Source organism: Capra hircus, chromosome 15, assembly GCF_001704415.2.
Source record: "Capra hircus breed San Clemente chromosome 15, ASM170441v1, whole genome shotgun sequence".
NCBI lineage: Eukaryota > Metazoa > Chordata > Mammalia > Artiodactyla > Bovidae > Capra > Capra hircus.
This window is the reverse complement of record NC_030822.1, coordinates 59,780,090-59,805,719: the sequence shown is the minus strand read 5'-3', so window position 1 is coordinate 59,805,719 and position 25,630 is coordinate 59,780,090. Positions and strand designations below refer to the sequence as shown.

Here is a 25,630-nt window from a genome sequence, read left to right as displayed (position 1 = left end):
TAACATTTTATCTTTGTCTTTAAGTTTTGTCAGTTCAATTACTGTGTGTCTCAGTGAATTCCTCCTGGGGGTTGTCCTGCCTGGAACTCTCTGTACTTTCTGGACTTGGTTGACTATTTCCTTTCCCATGAAAGGGAAGTTTTCAGCTTTTATCTCTTCAAATATTTTCTTGAGTCCTTTCTCTCTCTCTTCTCTTTCTGGTACCCCTCTAACTCAAATGTTGGTGCATTTAATGTTGTCCTAGAGGTCTCTTGGGTTGTCTTCTTTTTTTCATTCTTTTTTCTACTTTCTGTTTTGTGGCAGTGATTTCCACCATTCTGTCTTCCAGGTCACTTATCCTTTCTTCCGTTTCAGTTATTCTGCTATTGATTTCTTCTAGTGTATTGTTCATCTCTGTTTGTTTGATCTTTAGTTCCTCTAGGTCTTTGGTAAACATTTCTTGCATCTTCCCTGTTCTTTTTATGAGATCCTGGATAATTTTAACTAGCATTATTCTGAAATTTTTTTCTGAAAGTTTTCCCATCTCCACTTCATTTAGTTGTTTCTGTGGGGTTTTATCTTGTCCATTCATCTGGGACATAACCCTCTGCTTTTTCATTTTGATTAACTTTCTGTAATGTGGTTTTCATTCTAGCTGCTGTGATTCTGCTGTGATTCTAGCTGCTGTGGGATTTTGGTTCTTCTTGCTTCTTCTGTCTGCCCTCTGGTGTGAAGTGATATCTCATTGTAGTTTTGATTTGCATTTCTCTAATAATGAATGATGTTGAGCATCTTTTCATGTGTTTATTCGCCATCTGTTTGCTTTTGAGAAATGCCTGTTTAGGTCTTTTGCCCATTTTTTGATTGAGCTGTTTGTTTTTTTGGTATTGAGTTGCATGAACTGCTTGTATATCTTGGAGATTAAGCCTTTGTTAATGATTTCATTTGCTATTATTTTCTCCCATTCTGAGGGTTGTCTTTTGACCTTGTGTATAGTTTTCTTTGCTGATTTAGCACAGTATATTATTAGTTCTTTTAATTCTTTCCAGACAATGGAGGGAGTCTGGAACACTTTAACTCCATTTATTATATTCCTGATTTATATGCTACTGTTCATTATATATTTTAATTCTCTCTTTATATTAACCCCTGTAAAGCATTATTATCAATGTTGTTTTATGTAAACGTAATTACCCATACTACCCATTTACCTATATCAGCACCTTCTCTTGCTCTTAATTCCTTCTTGCCTCTCTGAGTGTCCATGTGGTATCATTGTCTTTCTGACTGAAGAACATCTTTTACTATCTTCTTTAGTTCAGATATGCTGATATGGTGATGAAATCTCTATTTCTGTTTGTCAGAAAAATGTCTTTATTATACCTTCTTTCTTGAAAGATGTTTTAATTGGATAAAGAATCTAGGTTTTTATTTTCTTTCAACACTGTAAGGATATTTTATTGTCTTCTGATTTCTGTTGAGAAATCAGTTGTCAGTTAAAAGCTTTGCTCCTTTGAAGTTGATCCATTACCCCCCAAAGATTTTCTCTGATTTTCTGAAGTTAGTACTATGATATTTTTCAATATGATTTCCTTTTGCTTTATTTTCTTAAGTATTTTTGAATCTATGATTTGATGTCTTTCATTAGCTTTGAAAAATTTCACCCATTATTTTTTCAAATATCGCATCTAATAAATCTTTTCTTTCTTTTCTTTCTGGGACTACAGTACACGTATGATACCCCTTTTTACTCTAGCTCTCTGTTGCTTATGTTCTTTTTAAGTATCTTCCATCCTTTGCTCTCTCTAAGTATCTTGCTTTGGATATTTTCTTCTTATCTTACCATTCAAACTTTCTTTCTTCAGCTGTATGTATCCTGCTCTTAAAACTAGGCACTATGGTCTTAAACTCATTGCTTTTTTTCACTTCTAGAACTTTGATTACCTTCTCTTTTATAATTTGTGATTCTCTGCTATAACCCCAATTTAAAATAATTCCTCCAATGTATTCAGAATATTTAAAGTTTGATAACTCTATTATATGGATCCCCTGCGTTTCTATAATCTGTTGCTTATCTTTTTTTTTTTTCCTTTAAATTATACTTTGCTGTCTTCTTAAGTGCTGACTAAGTTTTATTCTACACAGAATATTGTGTTTGAAAAATTTTAGGAGGAATATTTGGAGACTCTGTTGTCTTCCTTCAGAGAAGATTTTCATTTGTATCTGGCAGATGGCTAAGGTACATTATCAATTGCAGATATTCTTAATCTAGTTATAAAGATTGAGATACTTTGAAACATGACACAGTTGCTGCAAGAGCTGGACTGTTTTTGTTTATTCTTACTTCTAGGTACAGCTTCAGGGGTCCTGACCAAAAGAGCTAGAGGTTTATCAAGACATTCCCTTCTTGTCCCTCTAGCTTTTCAAAACTATCAAAATCTCTTCTCATTAGGGTCAAGTGATGAGGGAGTTGTTGTAGCAATATCCTTATAAAAGCGTTAACATGAAGGACCCTGGTAGAGATAGAACTGTTCTGTATCTTGAGTGTGGTGGTGATCATATAAGTTTACATATGATGAAATTTACACACACAAGCACACATAAGTGAATGCATGTTAAATGAATAAAATCTGAATAATGTTGGTGGATTATATCCATGTAAGTTTCCTGGTTGTGATATTGTAGTGTAGTTATGAAAGAAATCATTGTTGAGACTTCATGAAGGATATGTGAGACCTCTCTTCATTGTTTCTTTTTTCTGTGGTAAAATATACATAACACAGAATTTACCATTTGACAATTTTATGTGTATAATTCAGTGACATTAAATGTAGTAACAATGTTGTGCAACCAGCATCGCTGTTCATTTTCAGAACTTTTTCTTGATCCTAGGTAGAGGCTCTGTACCCATTAAATAACAGCTCCCTATAGCCTCCCTCTCCCAAGGTTGTGGTAGCCTTTACCCTACTTTCTGTTTCTATACATTTGTCTATTTTATGTACCTCATATAAATGGAATCATACACTATTTCTTCTTTTGTGTCTGGCTTACTTAATTTATCATAATCTTTTCATGGGTCGCTCATGCTGTAGCATGTATCAGAATCTCATTCCTTTAAAAGGTTTAATAATATTCCTTGTATGTATATACTCATTTTTTTAATTCATCTGTTCAGGGACATGTGGGTTGTTTTCAGCTTTTGGCTGTTATGAATAATGCTGTTATGAACATTGGTGTACAAGTATGTGTGTGAGTCCTTGTTTTCAATTCTTTTTGGCATATACCTAGAAGGGAATTGCTGGATCATATGATAATTCTATATCTAACTGTTTGAGGAACTGCCAAATTGTTTTTAACAGCAAATGCACCATTTTACATTCCCACCAGCAATGTACAAAGGTTCCACTTTCTTTACATTCTCAAACCACAAACACTTGTGGTTTCTGTTTTTTTTTTTTCTTGATAATAACCATCCTAATGAGTGTGAAGTATTATCTCATTGTCATTTTGATTTGCATTTCCCAATGACTAATAGTGTTCAGCATCTTTTCCTATATTTATTCACCATTTGTATATCTTGGTGAAATGTCTAGGTGAAATGTCCTTTGCCCATTTTAAAATCAACTGTTTTTCTGTATTGTTTCTTACAGCTGCATATGGGTCTGCAATAATCTCAAAATGAAAAAGTTTAATAAAATACGTTTCTTTTTTCTTAGCCTTTCAACTGCCTCTTCTTAAAAGTAGCTGATGTCCTTAGTGGAAATTTGCCCCCAATACGTAGTTTCTATCTGTGAGTTTCCTTTTCTTTTCAAATCTATGCTCTATCATTCTTTGTTGGCTTTTTAGCTCACCAGTGCCTTCAAACAGCTGTTTTAAACATTTTGTCCAGCTTTTCTATCTGTTATCAATGAAATGGTTGATCCATGCTGCCTAACTCACCACTATTGGAACTCTCTTTTTATTCACCTTTGGTTTTGCAAAAGACCAAACAAGTTAAATAAATTTAAAAGTAAATTTTTTAAGCTAATTCTTTTTAAAATTATTTATTTGGCAGCACTAGGTCTTAGTTGTGGCATGTGGGGTCTTTGATCTTCATTGTAGCATGCATGATCTTTAATTGTGGCATGTGAACTCTTAGTGTGGCATGTGGGCTGTAGTTCCCTGACCAGGGATCAAACCTGGAACTCTTGCTTTGGGAGCGTGGATTACTAGCCACGCTAATTAGCATAAAGCTAATTCTTTATGAAGCCTAAAAACAACACTAAAGCTTTACTTAGTAGGAGTATTGAAAACAGTTCTGCATGATACGGAGATAATACGGACTAGGTATATAGGATTAAATGATACAGTTTATTCCCCATCTTAGAGTATTTCCAGAGAGGAAGATGTGCTTAAACCATTCTTACTGTCAGAAAAGACACTTATTTTATCAGGGTCTCCTGCTTAAACATTATCTCTGCAGAGCAGCTGTGTTGAGGGGCCCCCAAAACCATTCTTTGTTTTGATGATTCATTAGGAGGGCTCATAGGTCCCAGAAAAATCAACAGAAAGGAAAGATGTACGGGATGAAGTTTAGAGGAAACCAGGGGCATGCTTCCAAGAGCCCTATCCTAGGACTTGCCTAATTGCTCCAGCAACTGATTGTGACATGTGTGAAATGCTGCCTGCCAGGGAAGAGCACCCAAGCTGGTTGCCCAGAGTGTTGGGGATCAGCACATAAGCATATAGCCCTACATGAGTAATTTCAATCACTGAAGTTCCAGAGCCCCATAGAGAAAGACCAAACCTGAGGAAGGAAGCACCCATTTTACTCTCTAGTCCCTCACTCTTCAGGGTGTTTCTTAATGGTGCTTATCATTATCTGACTTCAGCTGTATAATCGTTATTTATTTGATACTACTTAAGTAGCATATATTTTATTTCTTATCTATTACCATTCTTCCTCCACTAGAATATAAGTCCAGAAACTTTTGTATTCCCAGTGTCTAAAACAATGCTTGGTCTAGAGAAGGCACTCAACTGATATTTGATGAGTAAATGAATGAATGAAAATGATTGTTTATGCAGTTACTTAGAAATGCCAATAATGTTGGCTGGATCTCAATTATTGGGATGTGCTGTTATTCTATGCATGACAGTTTTCTCATCTGTTTACTTCTCTCTCCTAAACAGGTCTATAATTCAATAGCCAGATTTTTCCCTCGAAGGTTTGTTTTGCCCTTACATGTCAATTTGAATGCCCCTGAGGGAGAGAACCTCAGCCCGTTGCCCTATTCTTCAGCCAGTGCTGTGAAACAGGCTGATGGAAAGGTATGCTATGAATGGATATTAGCCTAAGACTTTGACCCTCAGCTGTGTTTCTTTATTCACTAATAAAGTAGTGTGGCTTTGTAGTGTGGCTGTTCTCCACAATGTTTGGTGCCTAGTAAGTTTCATAACATTCAGCTGAGCAGGGAAGGATCATGGAGCATGGCTTGCAAAAGAGTTGCAGAATTCTAGGTGGGAGTGAGCACTGTGTTTACCTATCCCTTTTGTATTTTCCCCACTCCAGTACTCTTGCCTGGAAAATCCCATGGACGGAGGAGCCTGGAAGGCTGCAGTCCATGGGGGCGCTAAGAGTCGGACACAACTGAACAACTTCACTTTCACTTTTCACTTTCATGCATTGGAGAAGGAAATGGCAACCCACTCCAGTGTTCTTGCCTGGAGAATCCCATGGACGGAGGAGCCTGGTGGGCTGCAGTCCATGGGGTCGCTAAGAGTCGGACACGACTGAGCAACTTCACTTCACTTTTGTGTTTTCCTATCCCTTTTGTGTTTTGAAAGAGGTTTATACAGCTTTCAAACTGTCGTGCCCTGTCTCAGTATTTAAGATTGGCACTGACCATCCCCACATTTTAGAGGGTTTGTGCTTACATATCACTATATAGCTATCAGTGTCTCAGCTCTAGTAAAATAAAAGCCCATGTCCACCTCCTATGCCATTTGACAACTTAGTCACAAAACCCAATAATCTTTTATGTGCTCTTACGTATGATGAAAAGAGAATCAATATTTTAAAAAATGATGTAGAACTTCAGTTCTCAAGCCCTGTCATAAACTTTTATGTGGTGTTAGCCCTCACACTGACCTGGAGAAAGTAAGAATTAAGCAATCAGTTCTTTTGTGCCCTCTCTTAGATTTGGTGCTCTTATGAAAATCTATGTCCTGAGGCTCTAGAAGAGGAAGGAGGTATTGAATTTCCCCAGATCAACTATGGCCAATTCAGTGGCAAAAAGTATCAGTTCTTCTATGGCTGTGGCTTCCGGCATTTGGTGGGTGATTCTCTGATCAAGGTTGACGTGGTGAACAAGACGCTGATGGTAATGAAATTCCGCTTCCTTTTCTGAACTCTTTAAAGACCTGTTCTGCCCTTTGAATTAATTCCTGTTTTTTTTTTTTAAGGTAGATCTTGAGATTTTAAAATAGTTAAGCATGTGTGAAACTGTATACATCTTAATTATATTGAATTGGTTCATGGTGCTTTTCATATCTACTATATCCTTTTACATTTCTGTGTAGTCATTCTATTAATTTTTGAGAGTTTGATATTGAAACTCCAACTAAAGATCTTAATTTGTCTACTTAAAAAAATTATTGCAATATATAGTGGAATTATATGTAATTTTCTTCTGTATTTTCCAAGTCTCCTGTAAATGTGTTATCATACTTCCATAATTAAAAAAAATAAAAAGGAAGAGAATAAATTAAAAATAAAAATTATTGCTTATAAAAAATAAAATAAAATAGTTAAGCAGCTACTTACTTTTTTTAAAAAAAGACTTTTTATTTTATATTGGAATATAGCCCATTAACAATGTTGTGATAGTTTCAGGAGGACAGCAAGGGGACTCAGCCATACATATACATGTGTCCATTCTCTCTTAAGTTCCCCTCCCATCCAGCCTGCCACCTAACACTGAGCAGAGCTTCTTGTACTAACATTAGGACCTTGTTGGTTGTCCATTTTATTTATAGCAGTGTGCACATGTCAATCCCGAACACCCTAACTATCCCTTCCTCATATTCTTTTCCTAGCAATCATGTTTGTTCTCTAAGTCTGTGAGTCTGTTTCTGCTTCATAAATAAGTTCATTTGTATAATTTCTTTTTAGATTCCACATACAAGGAATGTAAAATGATATTTCTCCTCTCTCTGACTTACTTCACTCAGTATGACAATCTCTAGGTCCATCCATGTTGCTCAAATTGGCAGCCACTTATTTCTGTTAAATCTGAGAACCATGGAATTAGGGGTATGTTCCCTCTAGGGAATCTAAATGAACCACAAGCCCAGAAAAATAATTCTACGCTTGATGGTATTTTGAGAGAAATCATGGGACACATCTATTTCCGGTTGATGGGAAATTATAACTATACAACTTGTGTTTGATGAGATGGAATTTGCCACTGCAAAGGCTCCCTCTCCTATATTCAATTCAGTAAGCCTGATTCTTCCACTGTTGGACTGTTGTATTGGCAGCCAAATTCATGCTGGGGCTGACAAAGGCTATCGAACACTTCCAGCTCATAACCAGTCTTCTATCAAATACTTTTTTGGGGACTTACAGGTTTGGAGAGAAGATGGCTTTTATCCCTCAGAACCTGTTTTTGTTCCAGTACCAGGAGCCAATAAAGAAGATGATGGGGTCATTCTTTCTGTGGTGATCACCCCTAACCAGGTAAATGTATTTCCACCACTAGACAGAAAGAAAAGTAGCACTGGGCCTTTTGAGGGTTATATTTAGTGATGCTGTTGATCATTTATTTTTATTCCAGTTTGATACCTTCTCCCTTTTGTTTCTCTCTTTATTATTTAGATACCCTTTTATCATAATTAGTACTTTATTACAGTTTTAAAATTCTACTTGTAGAATCATAATAATTTACATTTGGATAGGAATCTATTTACAAACTACTTTCATATATATTATCTTATTTAGTCATCAAAACAGCTTTGTGGGTATCATTTTACACATGTTGAATTTGTAACTTAAGGAAGTTGAAAGAGACTTGCATCAAATCTTACAGTTGTAAAGCCAGTATTGAAATCCCAATCTTCTGAATCCTAGTCCAATATTTTATAGCACCCTCTGTGCTGCCAGTTTTAATTGAGAGACCCAAAAATCTAATGTGATAGCCTCTGACTTAGTGTCTCAATAATCTTGATATCTAATTTCTTGTCTAGAGAAGCCTTGTGGCTGATAGATTCACTCTGAGTTCCAACTTTGATCATTTATAAGTAGCTGCCTAGGTATAGGATCAAAAGCAGAGACATTACTTTGCCGACTAAGGTCCGTCTAGTGAAGGCTATGGTTTTTCCTGTGGTCATGTATGGATGTGAGAGTTGGACTGTGAAGAAGGCTGTGCACCGAAGAACTGATGCTTTTGAACTGTGGTGTTGGAGAAGACTCTTGAGATTCCCTTGGACTGCAAGGAGGTCCAACCAGTCCATTCTGAAGGAGATCAGCCCTGGGATTTCTTTGGAAGGAATGATGCTGAAGCTGAAACTCCAGTACTTTGGCCACCTCATGTGAAGAGTTGGCTCATTGGAAAAGACTGTGATGCTGGGAGGGATTGGGGGCAGGAGGAGAAGGGGACGACAGAGGATGAGATGGCTGGATGGCATCACCGACTCGATGGACGTGAGTCTGAGTGAATTCCGGGAGTTGTGATGGACAGGGAGGCCTGGCGTGCTGCGATTCATAGGGTCGCAAAGAGTCGGACACGACTGAGCAACTGAACTGAACTGAACTGAGGTATAGGATTGTGATGCTTTTTAAGGTTTTGGTGAGAAAAGTGTAATCAGTTAGTAATGTCTGCCACGGGCTTAGGACTTAGTCCTCATTCAGTATATTTGCCACTTCTGTAATTAGACCAGGGCAAATCTCAATCTGCCTTGCAATGCTACCTTTTGAACAGCTCCAGAATAACACAGAATGGAGGCATTTTATTTTGGGAGAAAGAATTTTTATAGCTCTTAGGAGATGGAAAAGGGGCAGGTAGGAAGATCCTTAAACAAAGAGATTCTATGAAGGTGATAGATATAAATGTAATTTCTTTGCTCTACGTATGAACTTCTTCAGCTATAATTTCCTTTTTTTCGTTCAGTTCATCATTCTGCAAACACTTAGTGAATGAATCAGCAAGCCACTGTGCCCAGTGCTGGGAATAGATATAAAGATGAGAAAGATGGTCTCTCCCTTAGGAATTTTACAGCCCACTAGAGGAAACAGATTTCTGACAGAAACAAAGAGAATTTTCAGTATTGTCTTTCCTTTTCTAGAATGAAAGAAATTTTCTCCTTGTCTTGGACGCCAAGAACTTTGAAGAACTGGGCCGAGCCGAAGTGCCTGTGCAAATGCCGTATGGGTTCCACGGCACCTTCGTGACCATCTGATGGAACGGCCACAAGCTCTGTGAACTACATTTGAATGAATGTGCTCGCTACATAAGAGAGAGCAAAAGTGTACCTTACCTTCCAAACAGTAGACATCTGCTTTTAAAATTTCTGTTAAAAATTGAATTCATGAGATAATTATGGTGTTATATTTTCTTAGGGATTGTCAGGGAATGTTTAACGGGAGGATTCCTACGTGCTGTTTCTCACAAGTCCTTCATCTCTTTTTAAGCGGAACAGCACGCTTCTCCCAGGACCTGGGGTCATTGTGTGAGACAGACTTAAATCTTCAGTAAACATTCTCTTTACGACAAAACCACTCAGTCCCAATCCCCTTTCTTGAGATATGGACTGTCTCCTGACCTTGTGACCATCATTGTCCCTTGGTAACAGTTACTGTACGTTTGGTTTTCTGATCTTTATCATTGACCAAAGAAATTTCTTGTACTACAGACTATATATACTCAAAGAAAAATCATTAAAGCACCTTTGCTCCATCAGAGATTGGGTCCCTGTGTCTTTCTTTCTTTCTATCTCTCTCTCTCCGGCTGATTCCTTGGAGCACAGAGACCTGTCTTGCTCACTCTCCTGCCCAGGCTTCTGAGACTCTCTCAAGAAGGCACCCTATGCCTTCACCCCTCCTCGAGAGGGTGCCTGGTGCCTTTGTGAGAGATGCAAGTCCTGTGTCAAGGACTTTATTGGTTTTCTGCGTAAACCAGGGAGTATCAGCCTTTTTCTCTCTTTCACTTTCTTATCATTGCCTCCGGACCACCAGGTCCCGGTCCATTAAAGGACTCCAACAAGGGATCTTCTTTGAAAACCTTAAGCACTGATACAACTTTTGAAGAGAGTTTTTAAATTTATATTTACTGGAAATATCTTATGGGTAATAAAGATACATTAAAGAAAAACTAGACCTGGATCAAAAACTAAAAATTGTCACCACCAGATAGATGGGTAACAGAGGTTCTCATACTTGGAAGAAGAAATAAAAATAAATATAGCTAGTAAAATGTGAATATAGGTCTGAAAAATCTCCCCCTTTTTTTCCATCACAGTTTACCTGTTGCTTCTAAGTAGTCACAGAGGATGTCATGCTTGCATGCTCCTTCTAAAATGCCTACTTTTCTGCTGTCCACAGCAGATGCCCCTGCAGTTGAACCACCCACTACCACCTCCTATCCTGCCCCCAGCTCAGGCTTGGGAGGCTGTTGTTTTCAGAGATGTTGTTAAAATCAGGCATTTTCCCTAATCTTCAGGTGTCTGGTTCTTCAGAGATTCATGAAAAGTTGGTCTTAGGTTGGTACAAAAGTAATTGCAGTTTCAGACCATAAATTTTAAATCATTATAACTAGTCTCAACACATCTTTATTAATCAAAATAGGAACGATTACAATTAACACATTTTTACCAATGAGAAATAAGTGTTAAAATCCATGCTTCAGGATTCAATGAATTCTCGGAAATCATTTTCTGCCTCCTGCTGGTTGTAGAAGTGTTTTCCTTGGAAAAAGTTGTCAAAATGCTTGAAGAAGTGGTAGTTGATTGGCAAGAGGTTGGATGAATATGGTGGATAAGGCAAAACTTCAAAGCCCAATTCATTCAACTTTTGAAGCATTAGTTTTGTGACCTGCAGTCTGGCGTTGTCATAGAGAAGAATTCGGCCCTTCCCGTTGACCGATACTGGCTGCAGACCTTGCAGTTTTCAATGCAGCTCATTGATTTGCTGAGCATACTCTCAGATGTAATGGTTTCACTGGGATTCAGAAAGCTGTAGTGGGTCAGACAGGCAGCAGATCATCAAACAGTGACCATGACCTTTTTCTGGTGCAACTTTGGCTTTGGGTTAGATGGACATGGGTTTGGGTGGACTCTGGGAGTTGGTGATGGACAGGAAGGCCTGGTGTGCTGCGGTTCATGGGGTCGCAAAGAGTCGAACACGACTGAGCAACTGAACTGAACTGACTGAACTTGGCTTTGGGAAGTGTTTTGGAGTTTCTTCTTGGTCCAACCACTGAGCTGGTCACCGTGGGTTGTTGTATAAAATCCACTTTTCATTGCAAGTCACGATCTGATTGAGAAATGGTTTCTTGTTGCACAGAATAAGAGAAGACTATACTTCAAAATGAAATTTTAAACAATTTCTGGTCAGCTCATGAGGCACCCACTTACTAAGCTTTTTCACCTTTCCAGTTTGCTTCAAATGCCAAACGACTGTAGAATGGTCGACACTGAGGTCTTTAGCAACTTCTCGTGTAGTTTCAAGAGGATCAGCTTTGTTGATTGCTCTCAATTTGTTATTGTCAACTTCTGATGGTCAGCTACTATGCTCCTCATCTTTGAGTCTCTTGTCTTCTTTGCAAAACTTCTTGAACTGCCACTGCACTGTATGTTCGTTAGCAGTTCCAGGGCCAAATGTGTTGTTGATGTTGCAAGTTATCACTGCTGCTTTACTGCCCATTTTGAACTTGAATAAAAAATTCATTTTAATTTACCTTTTGTGTAACATCATTTCCCTAGTCTAAAATAAATACCAAATAAACAAGTAATAAGTCATTAGCAAAAACAATAAAGCAAGAAATGTGCATTAAAATGATACATAACATAGACCACATTTATTCAAGAATGTATTCCAATATCAAAAGGCAAAGTTCAGCCAGTGCAAAACCTCAGTTACTTTTGTACCAACTTAATAGTTCTTACTTCCAGATGTTCAAGCTGGTTTTAGAAAAGGCAGAGGAACCAGAGATCAAATTGCCAACATCCGCTGGATCATGGAAAAAGCAAGAGAGTTCCAGAAAAACATCTATTTCTGCTCTATTGACTATGCCAAAGCCTTTGACTGTGTGGATCACAATAAATTGTGGAAAATTCTGAAAGAGATAGGAATACCAGACCACCTGACCTGCCTCTTGAGAAACCTGTATGCAGGTCAGGAAGCAACAGTTAGAACTGGACATGGAATAACAAACAGGTTCTAAATAGGAAAAGGAATATGTCAAGGCTGTTGTCACCCTGCTTATTTAACTTCTATGCAGAGTACATCATGAGAAATGCTGGGCTGGAAGAAGCACAAGCTGGAATCAAGATTGCCGGGAGAAATATCAATAACCTCAGATATGCAGATGACACCACCCTTATGGCAGAAAGTGAAGAGGAACTAAAAAGCTTCTTGATGAAAGTGAAAGAGGAGAGTGAAAAAGTTGGCTTAAAGCTCAACATTCAGAAAACTAAGATCATGGCATCTGGTCCCATCACTTCATGGGAAATAGATGGGGAAACAGTGGAAACAGTGTCAGACTTTATTGTTTGGGCTCCAAAATCACTGCAGATGGTGATTGCAGCCATGAAATTAAAAGACGCTTTCTCCTTGGAAGGAAAGTTATGACCAATCTAGATAGCATATTTAAAAGCAGAAACATTACTTTGCCAACAAAGGTCCATCTAGTCAAGGCTATGATTTTTCCAGTGGTCATGTATGGATGTGAGAGTTGGACTGCGAAGAAAGCTGAGTGCTGAAGAATTGATGCTTTTGAACTGTGGTGTTGGAGAAGACTCTTGAGAGTCCCTTGGACTACAAGGAGATCCAACCAGTCCATTCTGAAGGAGATCAGCCCTGGGATTTCTTTGGTAGGAATGATGCTGAAGCTGAAACTCCAGTACTTTGGCCACCTCATGTGAAAAGTTGACTCATTGGAAAAGAGTCTGATGCTGGGAGGGATTGGGGGCAGGAGGAGAAGGGGACGACAGAGGATGAGATGGCTGGATGGCATCACTGACTCGATGGATGTGAGGCTGAGTGAACTCCGGGAGTTGGTGATGGACAGGGAGGCCTGGCGTGCTGTGATTCATGAGGTCGCAAAGAGTCGGGGACACAACCTAGCGACTGAACTGAACTGAACGGAATAGTTCTTCATTTAGTTGGGCAACAGGTGGCACTAGAGACCGTATAATCTTTGCATTTCTAAACCCCAGCAGTTTTTACCAACAGCCCAGATCAGTCTAGATCTGTCACTTAAACCATATGCTCAAATGCCTTGTTCTTTTTTCCTTCAGTTATACTCCAAGCCCAGGCCAGTTAAACTGCGCATGCTCCTTGTGCATACTGACTGTTGCTGGAGGAAACCCCGCTCCCCCGCAAACATGTAGTCTGGGGCAGTGTGAACTCATTAGGCTCACTGTACAGTCCTGGACCAACATAGTTTCATCTCAGTTTTCCTTGAGGGTTATTATAAACATCACAAACCCTATTCACTTTAGCAGAGAGTTGCATAGATACAAATGCCACATGTTGGAGTTTCATGTCTGGATTGGTGAGACACAGGAAAACAGCAGTAGGTACAGAATGGCAAGAAGATGCCCAAACAGAACTTAATACAACAGGTGTGGGAGCTTAGAGGCCGAGATAACCATAAGAACATAAACCCCTTGCTATTCACAGGAGTCTTTGAAAAGGTGTTGTATCCCCCCAGACAAAACATGGAAGTTTTATCCAGATCTTATTTGGATCTGAAGGGTGAAGAAGATCACAGTTGACATCTGGGAGATACATAGATATATCTGATCATGCCTTCCTTCTGTTTATAAACCTTTACTCTGTCCTACTACACAAAGAGTGAATATCAAACATATGAAGATTAGCAGTATAAAAATAAGATTTTGATCCAAAGATGCCTGGATTCTGCCTTGGCCCTGCCATCAACACAGTTCTCAAAGGAGAAGACAAAATAGGATCAACAACATTTTATAATCTAAGTGTGTATGGCTGGTAAACCTGTGCACAAAGTTTTGGAAATTGAATGAGTATATGACTTAGTCTTGGGGCTTTCCTGGTAGCTTAGCTGGAGAAGCATCCACCTGCAAGGCAGGAGACCCTGATTCGATTCCTTGGTCAGGAAGATCCCCTGGAGAAGGGATAGGCTACCTGCTCCGGTATTCTTGGGCTTCCCTGGTGTCTCAGATGGTAGAGAATTTGTCTGCAGTGCGGGAGACCTGGGTTTAACCCTGGGTTGGGAAGATCCTCTGGAGGAGGGCATGGCAACCCATTCCAGTATTCTTGCCTGGAAAATCCCATGGACAGAGGAGCCTGGTAGGCTGCAGTGACTAAGCACAGCAGGGCATGACTGAGGCTCAAAGCCTAGGCTGGCCTCTTCCTTTCCATAAGCTCAACTTGTAACTGGCCAGTGTCCAAAGACTCAGGGAAAGAAGTATGTGGTATACAAGTGAAGAGAAAAGGGATTAGGGTGCACCCTAGTGGCCTTTTTGCTTCTGCAGACTATTTTCAAATAAAGCTATATTCTGAGGTACTGAGGGTTGAAACGTCAACACATTTAACTTTGAAGAGGACACAATTCGATTTGTAACAGGATGAATACAAATTCATTATTGTATTTGAATACAGTAGAAATTCACCACAGGGGCTTGTGAATTTGAGGGTGAATCTGGTGAGTGTCTTCATATAGAATTAGCTTTGATAAAATAGAGCAGGAACTCTGCAAATACCGTGACATATTTTACTAAAGCAAATAAGTAAAGCAACTTCTCAGAAATTCTTTCTACCATTTTACCTTTTGTTTTGATTCCTTAAACTGTATTCAGAACAAGTGAAGTGCTAGAGGTTAGAGTGTTTATCTCCCATACAGTCAACGCCTGGGAAACATTTATATTGTAAGTGATCTTGGATAAATAATTCACTTATCCGGGTCTGTGTTTTCTTATTTGTAAAGTGAGAGGACTGAACTAGAATGTGAATCTCTATCTCAAAAATCTCTGGTTTATAATTATTTAAAGTTATTTTATTTCCAACCCAATGGGGGAAAGGAGAAAAATATTTGAAAACATGTGAGAAATATTTGCTGCATATTAATACTTTAATACAGAACAAAGAGCATATATAGCTGGAGTCAGGAGGCATTTGAGAGAAACCATCACTGGGGCTTTAATTTCTGCCACGTCCATGATTTTATCCATCCTTTCCAGTGCCTGGGACAGTGTCAGTCACAGTATATAACTATTTAATGCTGCTGCTGCTGCTAAGTCGCTTCAGTTGTGTCCAACTCTGTGCGACCCCATAGACGGCAGCCTACCAGGCTCCGCTGTCCCTGAGATTCTCCAGGCAAGAACGCTGGAGTGGGTTGCCATTTCCTTCTCCAATGCATGAAAGTGAAAAGTGAAAGTGAAGTCACTCAGTCGTGTCCAACTCTCAGCGACCCCATGGACTGCAGCCTACCGTCCATGGACGGCAGCCCACCAGGCTCCTCCGTCCATGGGATTTTCCAGGCAAGAGTACTGGAGTGGGGTACCATTGGTAACTATTTAACGAAAGAATGAATTGAGGAAAGACATGACCTGGTGCATACTGGGACCTGTAAGTAGTTTGAGCAGATGCAAGGAAACAAGATCTTTTAAACGCAAGAAAGCAAGATCTTTTCACTCTGGAGATGTCTACAATGGACAGAGAATTGCTAATGTGTGTGTGTTTCTCAAGTGAATGTGCTTGCATTTTGGCAACCTAGAGTGATAAGTGTCTCCATGCATGCATGTGGATGATAAAGACAGCTTGAGCGGTCTCCTTTATGAGACAATAGTTACAAATAGTCCAAAGCTAGTATTTCTGAAAGCCGCGTGATACCCCACTTTCAAATTTTGCTCCCTTTAAACTATATTTAGGCTGGCCCTGGGACTCATCTCAGAATAAGCAGCAACTGGCTGTTTCTACTGTAACCCAGGGCTTTCTAGAAGAGATTGGGAAGGACCTCATTGAGCAGAAGCAACAAAGAAGGACACTAAGCCCCCAACCACCTTATTCTATCGCTCTGAGGCACTCCCACCTCTCTGAGTGCGTGCTGTTCCAAGAGATGAGGATGGTACGGGACCTCGGTTAGGGCTTCCCAGGTGGCGCTAGTGGTAAAATGGTAAAGAACCCACTTGTCAAGGCAGGAGACATAAAAGAGGCCGGTTTGATCCCTGAGTGGGGAAGATCCCCTGGAGGAGGACATGGCAACCCACTCCAGTATCCTTGCCTGGAGAATCCCATGGACAGAGGAGCCTGGCAAGCTAAGGTCCACAGTGTCGCAGAGAGTCGGACCAGACTGAAGGGACTTGGCACGCACAAGGGACGGCTATTAACGGCCTCCGGCCGGCAGAGGGAGCCCAGCCTCAGCGAGAGGCAGAGAGAGCGTCTGCCGGGCGCCCGCCGCGCTGCGCCGCCGCGGAGGGGGGCTCCGCCCATCCCAGGCTGGCGGCGGGCCCAGGGTGGGGGACGCTCGGCGGGCCGTGGGCTTGCAGAGCCATGAACGGGGCAGGGTCGGGCCCTCGCCGGCGGGCGCGAGTGTCCCGCCTCGTCTCCTTCAGCGCGACCCACCGCCTCCACAGGTGGGGTTCGCCCTCCACAGGTGGTGGGGACAGGGCCGTGGAGCCCCGGGGCGAGGGCCCTGGTGTGGGAGGAGCGGGGCTGCGGCGGATGAAAGGCTGGGTGTGCGCCGCGGCCTCTTTGGGCCGCCAGGCTTTGTTGTTGGCGTCACAGCAGTGGCGACTGGAGTTGACCCGCTTCCCGGGGTCCCTGATGTTCAAAAGAGTTAAATTCGCCCAGGTTATTCAGTGCCAGGCACATCGTAAACAGGCAGAGCGTGCTAAGTCGCTTCCGTCGTGTCCGACTCTGCGATCCCATGGACTGTAGCCCGCCAGGCTCCTGTGTCCATGGGGATTCTCCAGGCAAGAGTAGTAGAGTGGGTTGCGTTGCCCGTCTCCAGGGGATCTTCCCGACCCAGGCAGGGCTTGAACCTGGGTCTGCTGTATTGGCAGGAGATTCTTTACCACTAGTACCACCTGGGAAGCCGAAACACTCGATACATGTTAGCTACTCTAATGTATCAAAAGCGGCATCTTTCCTCGCTAATATCGCTACTGCAGGGCGAGATTTGTTCACTTGTTACTGAACAGAAAATGAACCTGGATGTTCACTTTCCCGAGAGTGAGAAGCACAGTTGGGGTTTTGAACGCAGAGTACTCAGACTGCTTGATTGCACTCAAGAGTTGATTTTGTGGAGGGTGTTGCCACTCATTAGCAAGCTCGGCTGTCTGAGCATGTGTTTCTTGGTGTATACCATGGGGTCGCTAAGAGTCGGACACGACTGAGCGACTTCACTTTCACTTTTCACTTTAATGCATTGGAGAAGGAAATGGCAACCCACTCCAGTGTTCTTGCCTGGAGAATCCCAGGGACGGGGGAGCCTGGTGGGCTGCCGTCTATGGGGTCGCACAGAGTCGGACACGACTGAAGTGACTTAGCAGCAAGATGAAGATAATTTCTACCTAACAGGATTCACCCATCCATTCATCCACTGGACCGGTATTTATTAGATCTTGGTGCTAGGCAACAGGGATGCAGCACTGACTAAGACCTGTCACAGTTTTCTGTTTGGAATGTACAAACTGGTCAGTTTTGTGGCAGGTACAGTGAGATAATTTTGTGCAAAAACTTTGTGAACAGTAGCACTCTAAGAAGTAGGTGAGTAGGAGAAAGGAAAGTAATAGAATCTCAAAAAGAAAGGGGTTATTAATTAGGAAGCTCAAACGTATGAGAGTGGTAAGGCCTCATTGAAGGTGCACGGTTGACTGGACAGGTTAGGCACAAAAATCTATTAAGAAAATGGTTCTCTGCCTGGAACAATACCTGAGTATTGTAATTTTAAAGTTTACCCGGGTTTGAATACCCCTCAATGGATTGGTGGGGTTATCAGTAGGCAATAGTTGAGGAGAAGTAAAGCAAGATTTTAAAGAGATGTACTAGGTCATGTAATTGTTTTTTAGGAGGAATGAGTTTTTTATTCAGATTTTTGAAAAACTTATTTTCTGTTGGGTAATAGTTGATTAACAATGTTGTAGTTTCAGGTGAACAGTGAAGGGATTCAGCCATACATACATGTGTATCCATTTGCCCCCAGACCAGGAGGAATAAGATTTCAAGCTACTTGAGGATAACCATCTTCTTTTTTATTTAAGTTGCTGTGTACCATTGCTTCATTCATCCCATGCCTAGTATGTAATAGGTGCAGTAAGTCCCCATTATACAAACATTCAAGGTGTGTACTTTTCAAAGGTGCGAACGCACATCTGGTTCCAGCAAGGAACCAGAACCTGTGCCATCAATGTCGGGCATGAGTGAAGTTGCAGCTTGCTCTTTTCTCCTATTGTTGACGATCCTTCAGCTCTACCATTTTCCACCTCCTGTAAGGAAATCAGTCCTGAATATTCATTGGAAGGACTGATGCTGAAGCTGAAACTCCAGTACTTTGGCCACCTGATGCAAGGAACTAACTCATTTGAAAAGACCCTGATGCTGGGAAAGATTGAAGGCAGGAGGAGAAGGGGACGACAGAGGATGAGATGGTTGGATGGCATCACCAACTCAATGGGCATGAGTTTGAGTAAACTCCGAGAGTTGGTGAGGGACAGGGAGGCCTGGTGTGCTGCAGTCCATGGGGTCACAAAGAGTCAGACACGGCTGACCTCCTCCAGGCACTAGCTCTTTTTGCCTGTTTACTTGATGCTAGACCCTATATGCCAGCTGTTGTACTATACTACTGTACTTTTCAAGGTATTGTACTGGATTACAAATGTTTTATTTTTTGTGTTTTTTAGCTATTATTTGTATGAAAAGTCTTCTAAACCTATTACAGTACAGAACTATATAGCTGATTTATGTTAGTTGGGTACCTTAGCAAACTTTGGACTTATGAACACATTCTCAGAATGGTATTCTTTATATGTAGGGGACTTACTGTATTCAGTAAATGTTGAGCTGAAAAATGGAAGGGTCTTGCAACAGATCAGCTTTTGAAATCTTGCTGTGGAACAAGGATGTTGAATTTATTTATGCTAATTTGTATGGTATGTTTGTCTAATTAGGGGACACATTGTGGTTCCTGACATAAAATTAAGTAATGAAATCAAATGGATTTATGACTCTATTTGATGAACTAAAGAATAATAAGTTGTGAAGTTTTTCAAAGGCTAGAGAAAACAGTGAGTGTAGGGAACAGAGAAGGTATCAAAACTTGTGTCATGTTGATTTTTTTTTTTTTTTGTCAGCAAATCTCTTAGTAATGAAGAAAACTTGAAATTATTTGGGAAGTGCAACAACCCAAATGGCCATGGGCACAATTACAAAGGTGAGAGAAAAACTGGTGAAATTTTAGCCCTTTTGGTAATGATGAATGACTGTTGAGCAACTATGGTCTTAATGAGTATGAAACTTTATGGACAGAGCATGAATGCTTTGAGTCTTGAATGCGAAAGTAAATGAAAGTTCAAAATGAAAAGATCTGTTGCCTTAGTTGGATGTATCTTAAGTTACAGTTGAAAACAGAATGGTTTAAAAAATTTTTTCCTTGGCCTTCGAGTACATGACATTCCTTTGGCACCGTGTTTTCTTCTAATTGGGTATTGCTGAGGTCAATGTTAAAATTAGATTGTATTCACTGTGTAAGTAATGACTGACAAAAAGAGAGTATTGGAAAATAAGTTGGGTCTAAAACTTTGCCAGCAGTGTTCTAAGGAGGTAATTAATTTATGCAAGGACAAGAGACTTGTTTATTGAAATACAGATGATATAAAAAAAATAGCTGTGTAAGCCATAGAGTATCACAGCAAATGATATGGTGGAGTAAAAAGACCAGAAAAGATGTCAGAATATTGGGCTTTCACGTGTAGTTACTGTCTCTTACTTGATCTGTATCTCTCATTCTGTGTGCTCACTTATACCTGATGGTGTTTCTATGAAGCTGAAAGAAATATGTAAAAAGTCATTAATTTGCAAAGCATTCTCATCATCAAGATCTTTCAGACGTTTCACTTTTTAAAAATTAATTAATTTTAATGGGAGAAGAATTACTTTTCAACGTTATGATGGTTTTTGCCCTACATCAATATGAATTGGCCACAGGTATACATTTTTTCAAAAGTACTTGTTAACCTACAAATCATTGCTATATACTGTGTTTACATTTCTATAAGTAGAGGGACAATAATTTTAGGCCCAGTAATAGTTTGCTTGCTCAGGAAGGTAGGAGCAGCTCAGTGTGTAGCTGGATTTCTTCCTGTACATTTTCTGCTTTTATAGGCAGTGATTAAGCATCATCTTGAAGTAGAGATTCCTTCCAAGTACATCATAAGCAAAATTTATACCATTTTTGGCCTTGGCTAAGCACTCTTACGTTCCTCTGCCATGGTCGAATTGCATTAGTTGATAAAAAGATCTTAACCGAAAGAACAGACATTGTGGCCGGGGCTGGGGGTGGGGGAATACAGCTTTGTAGAGCAGAGATCTAACACCTAATTTATGTTGCTAACTTGTGTTTGGATGTTAATCTGTTGAAAGTCATGTTGGTTTTTGGTTTTGTTTTCTTCCCCATAGTTGTGGTGACAGTACACGGAGAGGTACGTGCTGAGCATGTCTGTGGTTTGTGCAGATTGCTGGGCCCTCTGTCAGCCAAAGTGATGGATTCTGTGTTGAAAAATTCTGTTAAGATTCGTGTTGCTTCACTGTTGGTCTTTGTGTACGGTGAGCTGCTGCCATTTCAGGCCTTTCCTCTCCCAAAGCATCATCTGTCATGTGCTGTATGTGGACAGGTAGAAGGGCAGTGCAGTGGAAAGGGAGCCTCGAGTACTTGGTGTTGCCATGCCGAGATGGATTGTCTCGGGGATGAAGGCAATGTGGGACCAGTTTCTGCACATGTTGCAGTCTTTAATAATTTACCAGAGGTTAAAATATGAAGAGCATACTATAGTAATACTCACCTTTGTTTATTCTTTAGGTTGATCCTGTTACAGGAATGGTCATGAATTTGACTGACCTCAAAGAATATATGGAGGTAATGGCATGCTGGATGCTATTTTGTGCTGTCTTCTGAATGTAATATTTGATGGCCCCCTTTTCACTTCCCCAGCCAAGTATCATCAGAGGTTCTGTGACCTGGCAAGTGGAATTGGGTGTGGGAATGGGATAGTATTAATAGTTGGAGGAGCTTCTCTCAGTGTTCTCTAAAGGTGTTGGGATGACTGAATGGAAATTAGTCATGGTTGTATTACAATGATAGGAATGAATGTGGTGTGCTCCTCTTGTCTTCTTTGTTGATGTATCCTGGTTTCCTCTGTTTAACAAATTCTTCCCTTCTTTCAGGACACAGCCTTATCCTTGAAGCTTTCTATTCTTGAAATCGGTGAATTTTCCTTACATCTTTAATCACAGATTTTAATACTGTCCTGTTTTATTCACTCTAGCTTTATTATAAACTCACTGGGGCAGTTGATGATAGGGATAACAAAAAAGAAGGTTTTCAGTAAAAGGCTTATTGCTTATATCATTACAGAATTCTTGGATTGTAAGAGACTACAGAGGTCATCCATGCCAGCTTCTTCCTTCCTTTGACTGAGGTCGAGAGATACTGAATAGTTAACCTCCCCTACTTGCCCTCAGTCCTGTAATTAATCCTTTGCAAAGTTGAGAATTAGATTTCCTTCCATTCAGCTTTGTTTTTATTATACCATCATTTCACCTGTTTGTTTTGCTTCAACTTTGCTCCTTACTTTTATTTTAAAATTGGACATTTAATTAAAAATGTTATTATGAGTAATTATTACTTCTTTCATGTTGCTTATCTTCCATATATTTAACAAGTTTGCCTGCTTTGCATCAGTCTTTGAGCTGAGCACTAGGAATCCAGTGATGAATGAGGCATAACTCTTAGCCACAGTGTGCTCACATGACTTTATAGCAGGTAAAGAACACTAAGTTGTTAAATGAGTGTTGGTTGAATAAATGAATGGGAGAATGAGTGGGTGAGCAAACAGTGCTGTGCTCAGAGTACTTTAGGAAAGCTATAAAGACAAAGTTCTTGCAAACACTAGTGACATAAATATATATACATGAAGGTTTATAAGAAACACCCTAGGCAGACATACAGCGAAATACCAGAGGAGAAATTCTCTGCACTTTTTTCCCATCTTTCTGTACCTGAAGGACGCTGCATACCACATACTTAACTTTTGCGTTAGTAAAAGTGGCTTATGACATACAGAGACAAATTAGAAAGAGGCCTGTAGAAGAGGTCTCAATGGAAAAGTTGGGATCTGAACAGGAGTTTTCAGTTGAAACAAAGATTAAACAAGGATTTATTTTCTTGATATCCATGCGGATATCATTTATTTTAAAGTTTGTTTGGTTTAGGACTTACTCTTTTTATATGATTCTGATTTTTCTCAGAAGACGATTGTTATTGTTATTATTAAGGTACCTTTCTTAGAACCATACCATATGGAAATTTAGATTGTTCCACAAATTCTTTTTTTTTAATTGAAGTACAGTTGATGTATAATATTATATGTTATGGGTGTACAGTATAGTGGTTGACAGTTTTTAAAGGTTATACTCCATTGATAGTTGTTATAAAATATTGGCTGTATTCCTCATGTTGTACAGTATGTCCTTACAGCTTATTTTATATGTAATAGTTCATACCTCTTAATCCTCTACCCTTTTATACTCTTCCTCCCTTCTCTCTCCCCACTGGTAACCACTAGTTTTCTTCATCTGTGAGTCTATTTTTTTGTTATATTCACTAGTTTATTAATTTTTTAAGATTGCTTAGGTTTTTTACAGTAGCTAAAAGCAGTACAAAAAGTGAAGTGAAAGAAGTCACTCAGTTGTGTCCAACTCTTTGCGACCCCATGGACTGTAGCCTACCAGGCTCCTCCATCCATGGAATTTTCCAGGCAAGAGTACTGGAGTGGGTTGCCATTTGCTTCTCCAGGAGATCTTCCTGACCCAGGGATCGAACCCAGGTTCTCCCACATTGCAAGCAGACACTTTTACCATCCAAGCCACCAGGGAAAGTTTACAAAGAATAAGGCAATTACAATTCTTGCCATTGACAAAGAAAAATGCTGTGTATAATATATATTATTAAAAAGCCAGTCTTTACATGTTTTTAGTTTTCTTTCTAAGAGCCCAGGATCATTGTTAAATTATTCCTTATGGCAGAAACTCAGAACACCTTACATAATTTCAGTCTTAATCTGCTTTATAAAATATAGTACTTATTGAAGATGTGTCCTAACTATATTGTGGCATTGTGCTGAAGGTGAGACTGTTAGAGAAAAGTATTTGTGGTAACATTTTGGACAGAATTCAAGAAGTGTTAAACTAAATTCTGAATCACAGAGGCTTGTTATGAGAAAGAACCAGTGAATTCTCTATTTTTTGTTTTTTTACCTCTGTGCATTCAGTAATGAGGATATCCAGCCATTATGGAGAGCTAGGCCTTTTTTTATTTTAGGAAGTTTATTTTAAACTTTCTGAGATTGTTTTGTAAGACACGAAGTTCTTGCAAGTACTGAGTTAGTGATGAGATGATAAGGTAAGAAGATTTAGAGGCAAAGGTAGGACACTTTGAAGTATGATTCATAAATGGAATCTGTGATATTTTTCCTTTGTTTTGTCTATAGGAGGCGATTATGAAGCCCCTTGATCATAAGAATCTGGATCTAGATGTGCCGTATTTTGCAGACATTGTAAGGTGAGTGACTGTTTTACTTTATATAAACAGTAGGAAAGAAGAATTTATTTTAACATTTTACTTGATTATTGTGTGACTTTTTTTTTAGTGTAATGATATCTTTTAAAACTAGAATTTTTATTCTCTGTAAATATTAAACATGAAGTTTCGCTTATTTGTCTTTTGATCTTCTTTCCTTTTCTTCTCCAGCACAACAGAAAATGTAGCTGTATATATCTGGGAAAACCTCCAGAAATTTCTTCCTGTGGGAGTTCTTTATAAAGTAAAAGTATATGAAACCGACAATAATATTGTAGTCTATAAAGGAGAATAACTCTTAGAGATTAATTTCCATCCATATTTGAAGAAGATCTTTATCCCCTTGAACAATTAAGAAGTCATCACCTAATTGTTGCACTTCCACATTGTGTTCTGGGATCATTGTGAGTGAGTCCTGTTCTAGACTCAAATCTAATTTAAAACCAAGTTTGTAATGTATTCTGAGTATCATTTAAAGAGTCTTTCATCTGTAGATTAAAATCACTTCAGCAAAATGTTCTGGTGTAGAATCATTTGGAAGCAAAAGAAATCTTTTTTTTTCATTATCTCATTTTTAGTATTCATTTTTTTCTTGGTATAATATAAATGGCAAAAATGTTTATAAGACTGACAGTAGGTGAATCTTATAAAAAATACCAGTGACCACAAAATCTGTAAACAGAGACTACATAATATTTCTAGTAGATTGAGCTCCCTTGATTACTTCTTCTAGGATATGCTAAACGTGTTCCACTGGAAAAGGGAATAGCAAACCACTTCAGCATTCTTGCCTGAGAACCCTATGAACAGTATGAAAAGGCAAAAAGATATGACACAGAAAGATGAAATCCCCAGTTTGGTGGGTGCCCAGTATGCTACTGGAGAAGAGTGGAGAAATAGCTCCAGAAGGAATGAAGAGGCTGAGCCAAAGCAGAAACAACACCCAGCTGTGGATGTGTCTGGTGGTGAAAGTAAAGTCCAATGCTGTAAAGAACAGTATTGCATAGAAACCTGGAATGTTAGGTCCATGAATCAAGGTAAATTAGAAGTGGTCAAACAGGAGATGGCAAGAGTGAACATCACATTTTAGGAATCCAGTGAACTAAAATGGACTGTAGTGGGCTAATTTAATTCAGATGACCATTATATCTACTACTGTGGACAAGAATCCCTTAGAAGAAATGAAGTAGCTCTCATAGTCAACAAAAGAGCCTGAAATACAGTACTTGGGTGCAGTCTCAAAAATGACAAAATGATCTCTGTTCATTTCCAAGGCAAACCATTCAATATCAAAATTCATTACAATATCAATAATCCAAGTCTACGCCCCAACCACTAATGCTGAAGAAGCTGAAGTTGAATGGTTCCATGAAGACCTTCTAAAACTAACACCAAAAAAAGATGTCCTTTTCATCATAGGGGACTGGAGTGCAAAAGTAGGAGGTTACAAGATACCTGGAATAATAGACAAGTTAGGCTTTGGGGTACAAAATGAAGCAGGGCAAAGGCTAACAGAGTTTTGCCAAGAGAATGCACCAGTTATAATGAACACCCTTTTCCAACAACACAAGAGATGACCCTACACATGGATAGGGCCAGATAGTCAATACTGAAATTAG

The 25,630-nt window shown here is 39.6% G+C and overlaps 2 protein-coding genes across 3 annotated transcripts in view; both read left to right on the top strand.

Annotated features, from left to right (window-relative positions):
- BCO2 (beta-carotene oxygenase 2) overlaps positions 1-9,919 on the top strand; it is a 67,531-nt gene extending 57,612 nt beyond the window's left edge. Inside the window, exons 9-12 of one of the 2 annotated variants that reach the window (XM_005689454.3) lie at positions 5,152-5,289; positions 6,159-6,341; positions 7,589-7,699; positions 9,304-9,919. In XM_005689454.3, the coding sequence (XP_005689511.2) occupies positions 5,152-5,289; positions 6,159-6,341; positions 7,589-7,699; positions 9,304-9,417 (546 nt within the window). In that variant the 3' untranslated portion in view covers positions 9,418-9,919. The other variant, XM_018059783.1, reaches the window with a different exon arrangement.
- PTS (6-pyruvoyltetrahydropterin synthase) lies at positions 16,626-24,526 on the top strand. Its single transcript, XM_018059782.1, has 6 exons — positions 16,626-16,791; positions 19,510-19,589; positions 20,834-20,856; positions 21,234-21,290; positions 23,923-23,993; positions 24,183-24,526. Exons 1-6 carry the CDS (start codon positions 16,709-16,711, stop codon positions 24,304-24,306), a joined length of 438 nt encoding a protein of 145 aa, XP_017915271.1. The 5' UTR covers positions 16,626-16,708; the 3' UTR covers positions 24,307-24,526.

Bases quoted from the DNA above. Each gene is read 5' to 3' on its own strand.
- PTS (XM_018059782.1), top strand. From the start codon at position 16,709: ATGAACGGGGCAGGGTCGGGCCCTCGCCGGCGGGCGCGAGTGTCCCGC. The intron at 16,792-19,509 runs GTGGGGTTCGCC...TTTTTTTGTCAG, and splicing joins GCGACCCACCGCCTCCACAG to CAAATCTCTTAGTAATGAAG. The intron at 19,590-20,833 runs GTGAGAGAAAAA...TCTTCCCCATAG, and splicing joins CCATGGGCACAATTACAAAG to TTGTGGTGACAGTACACGGA.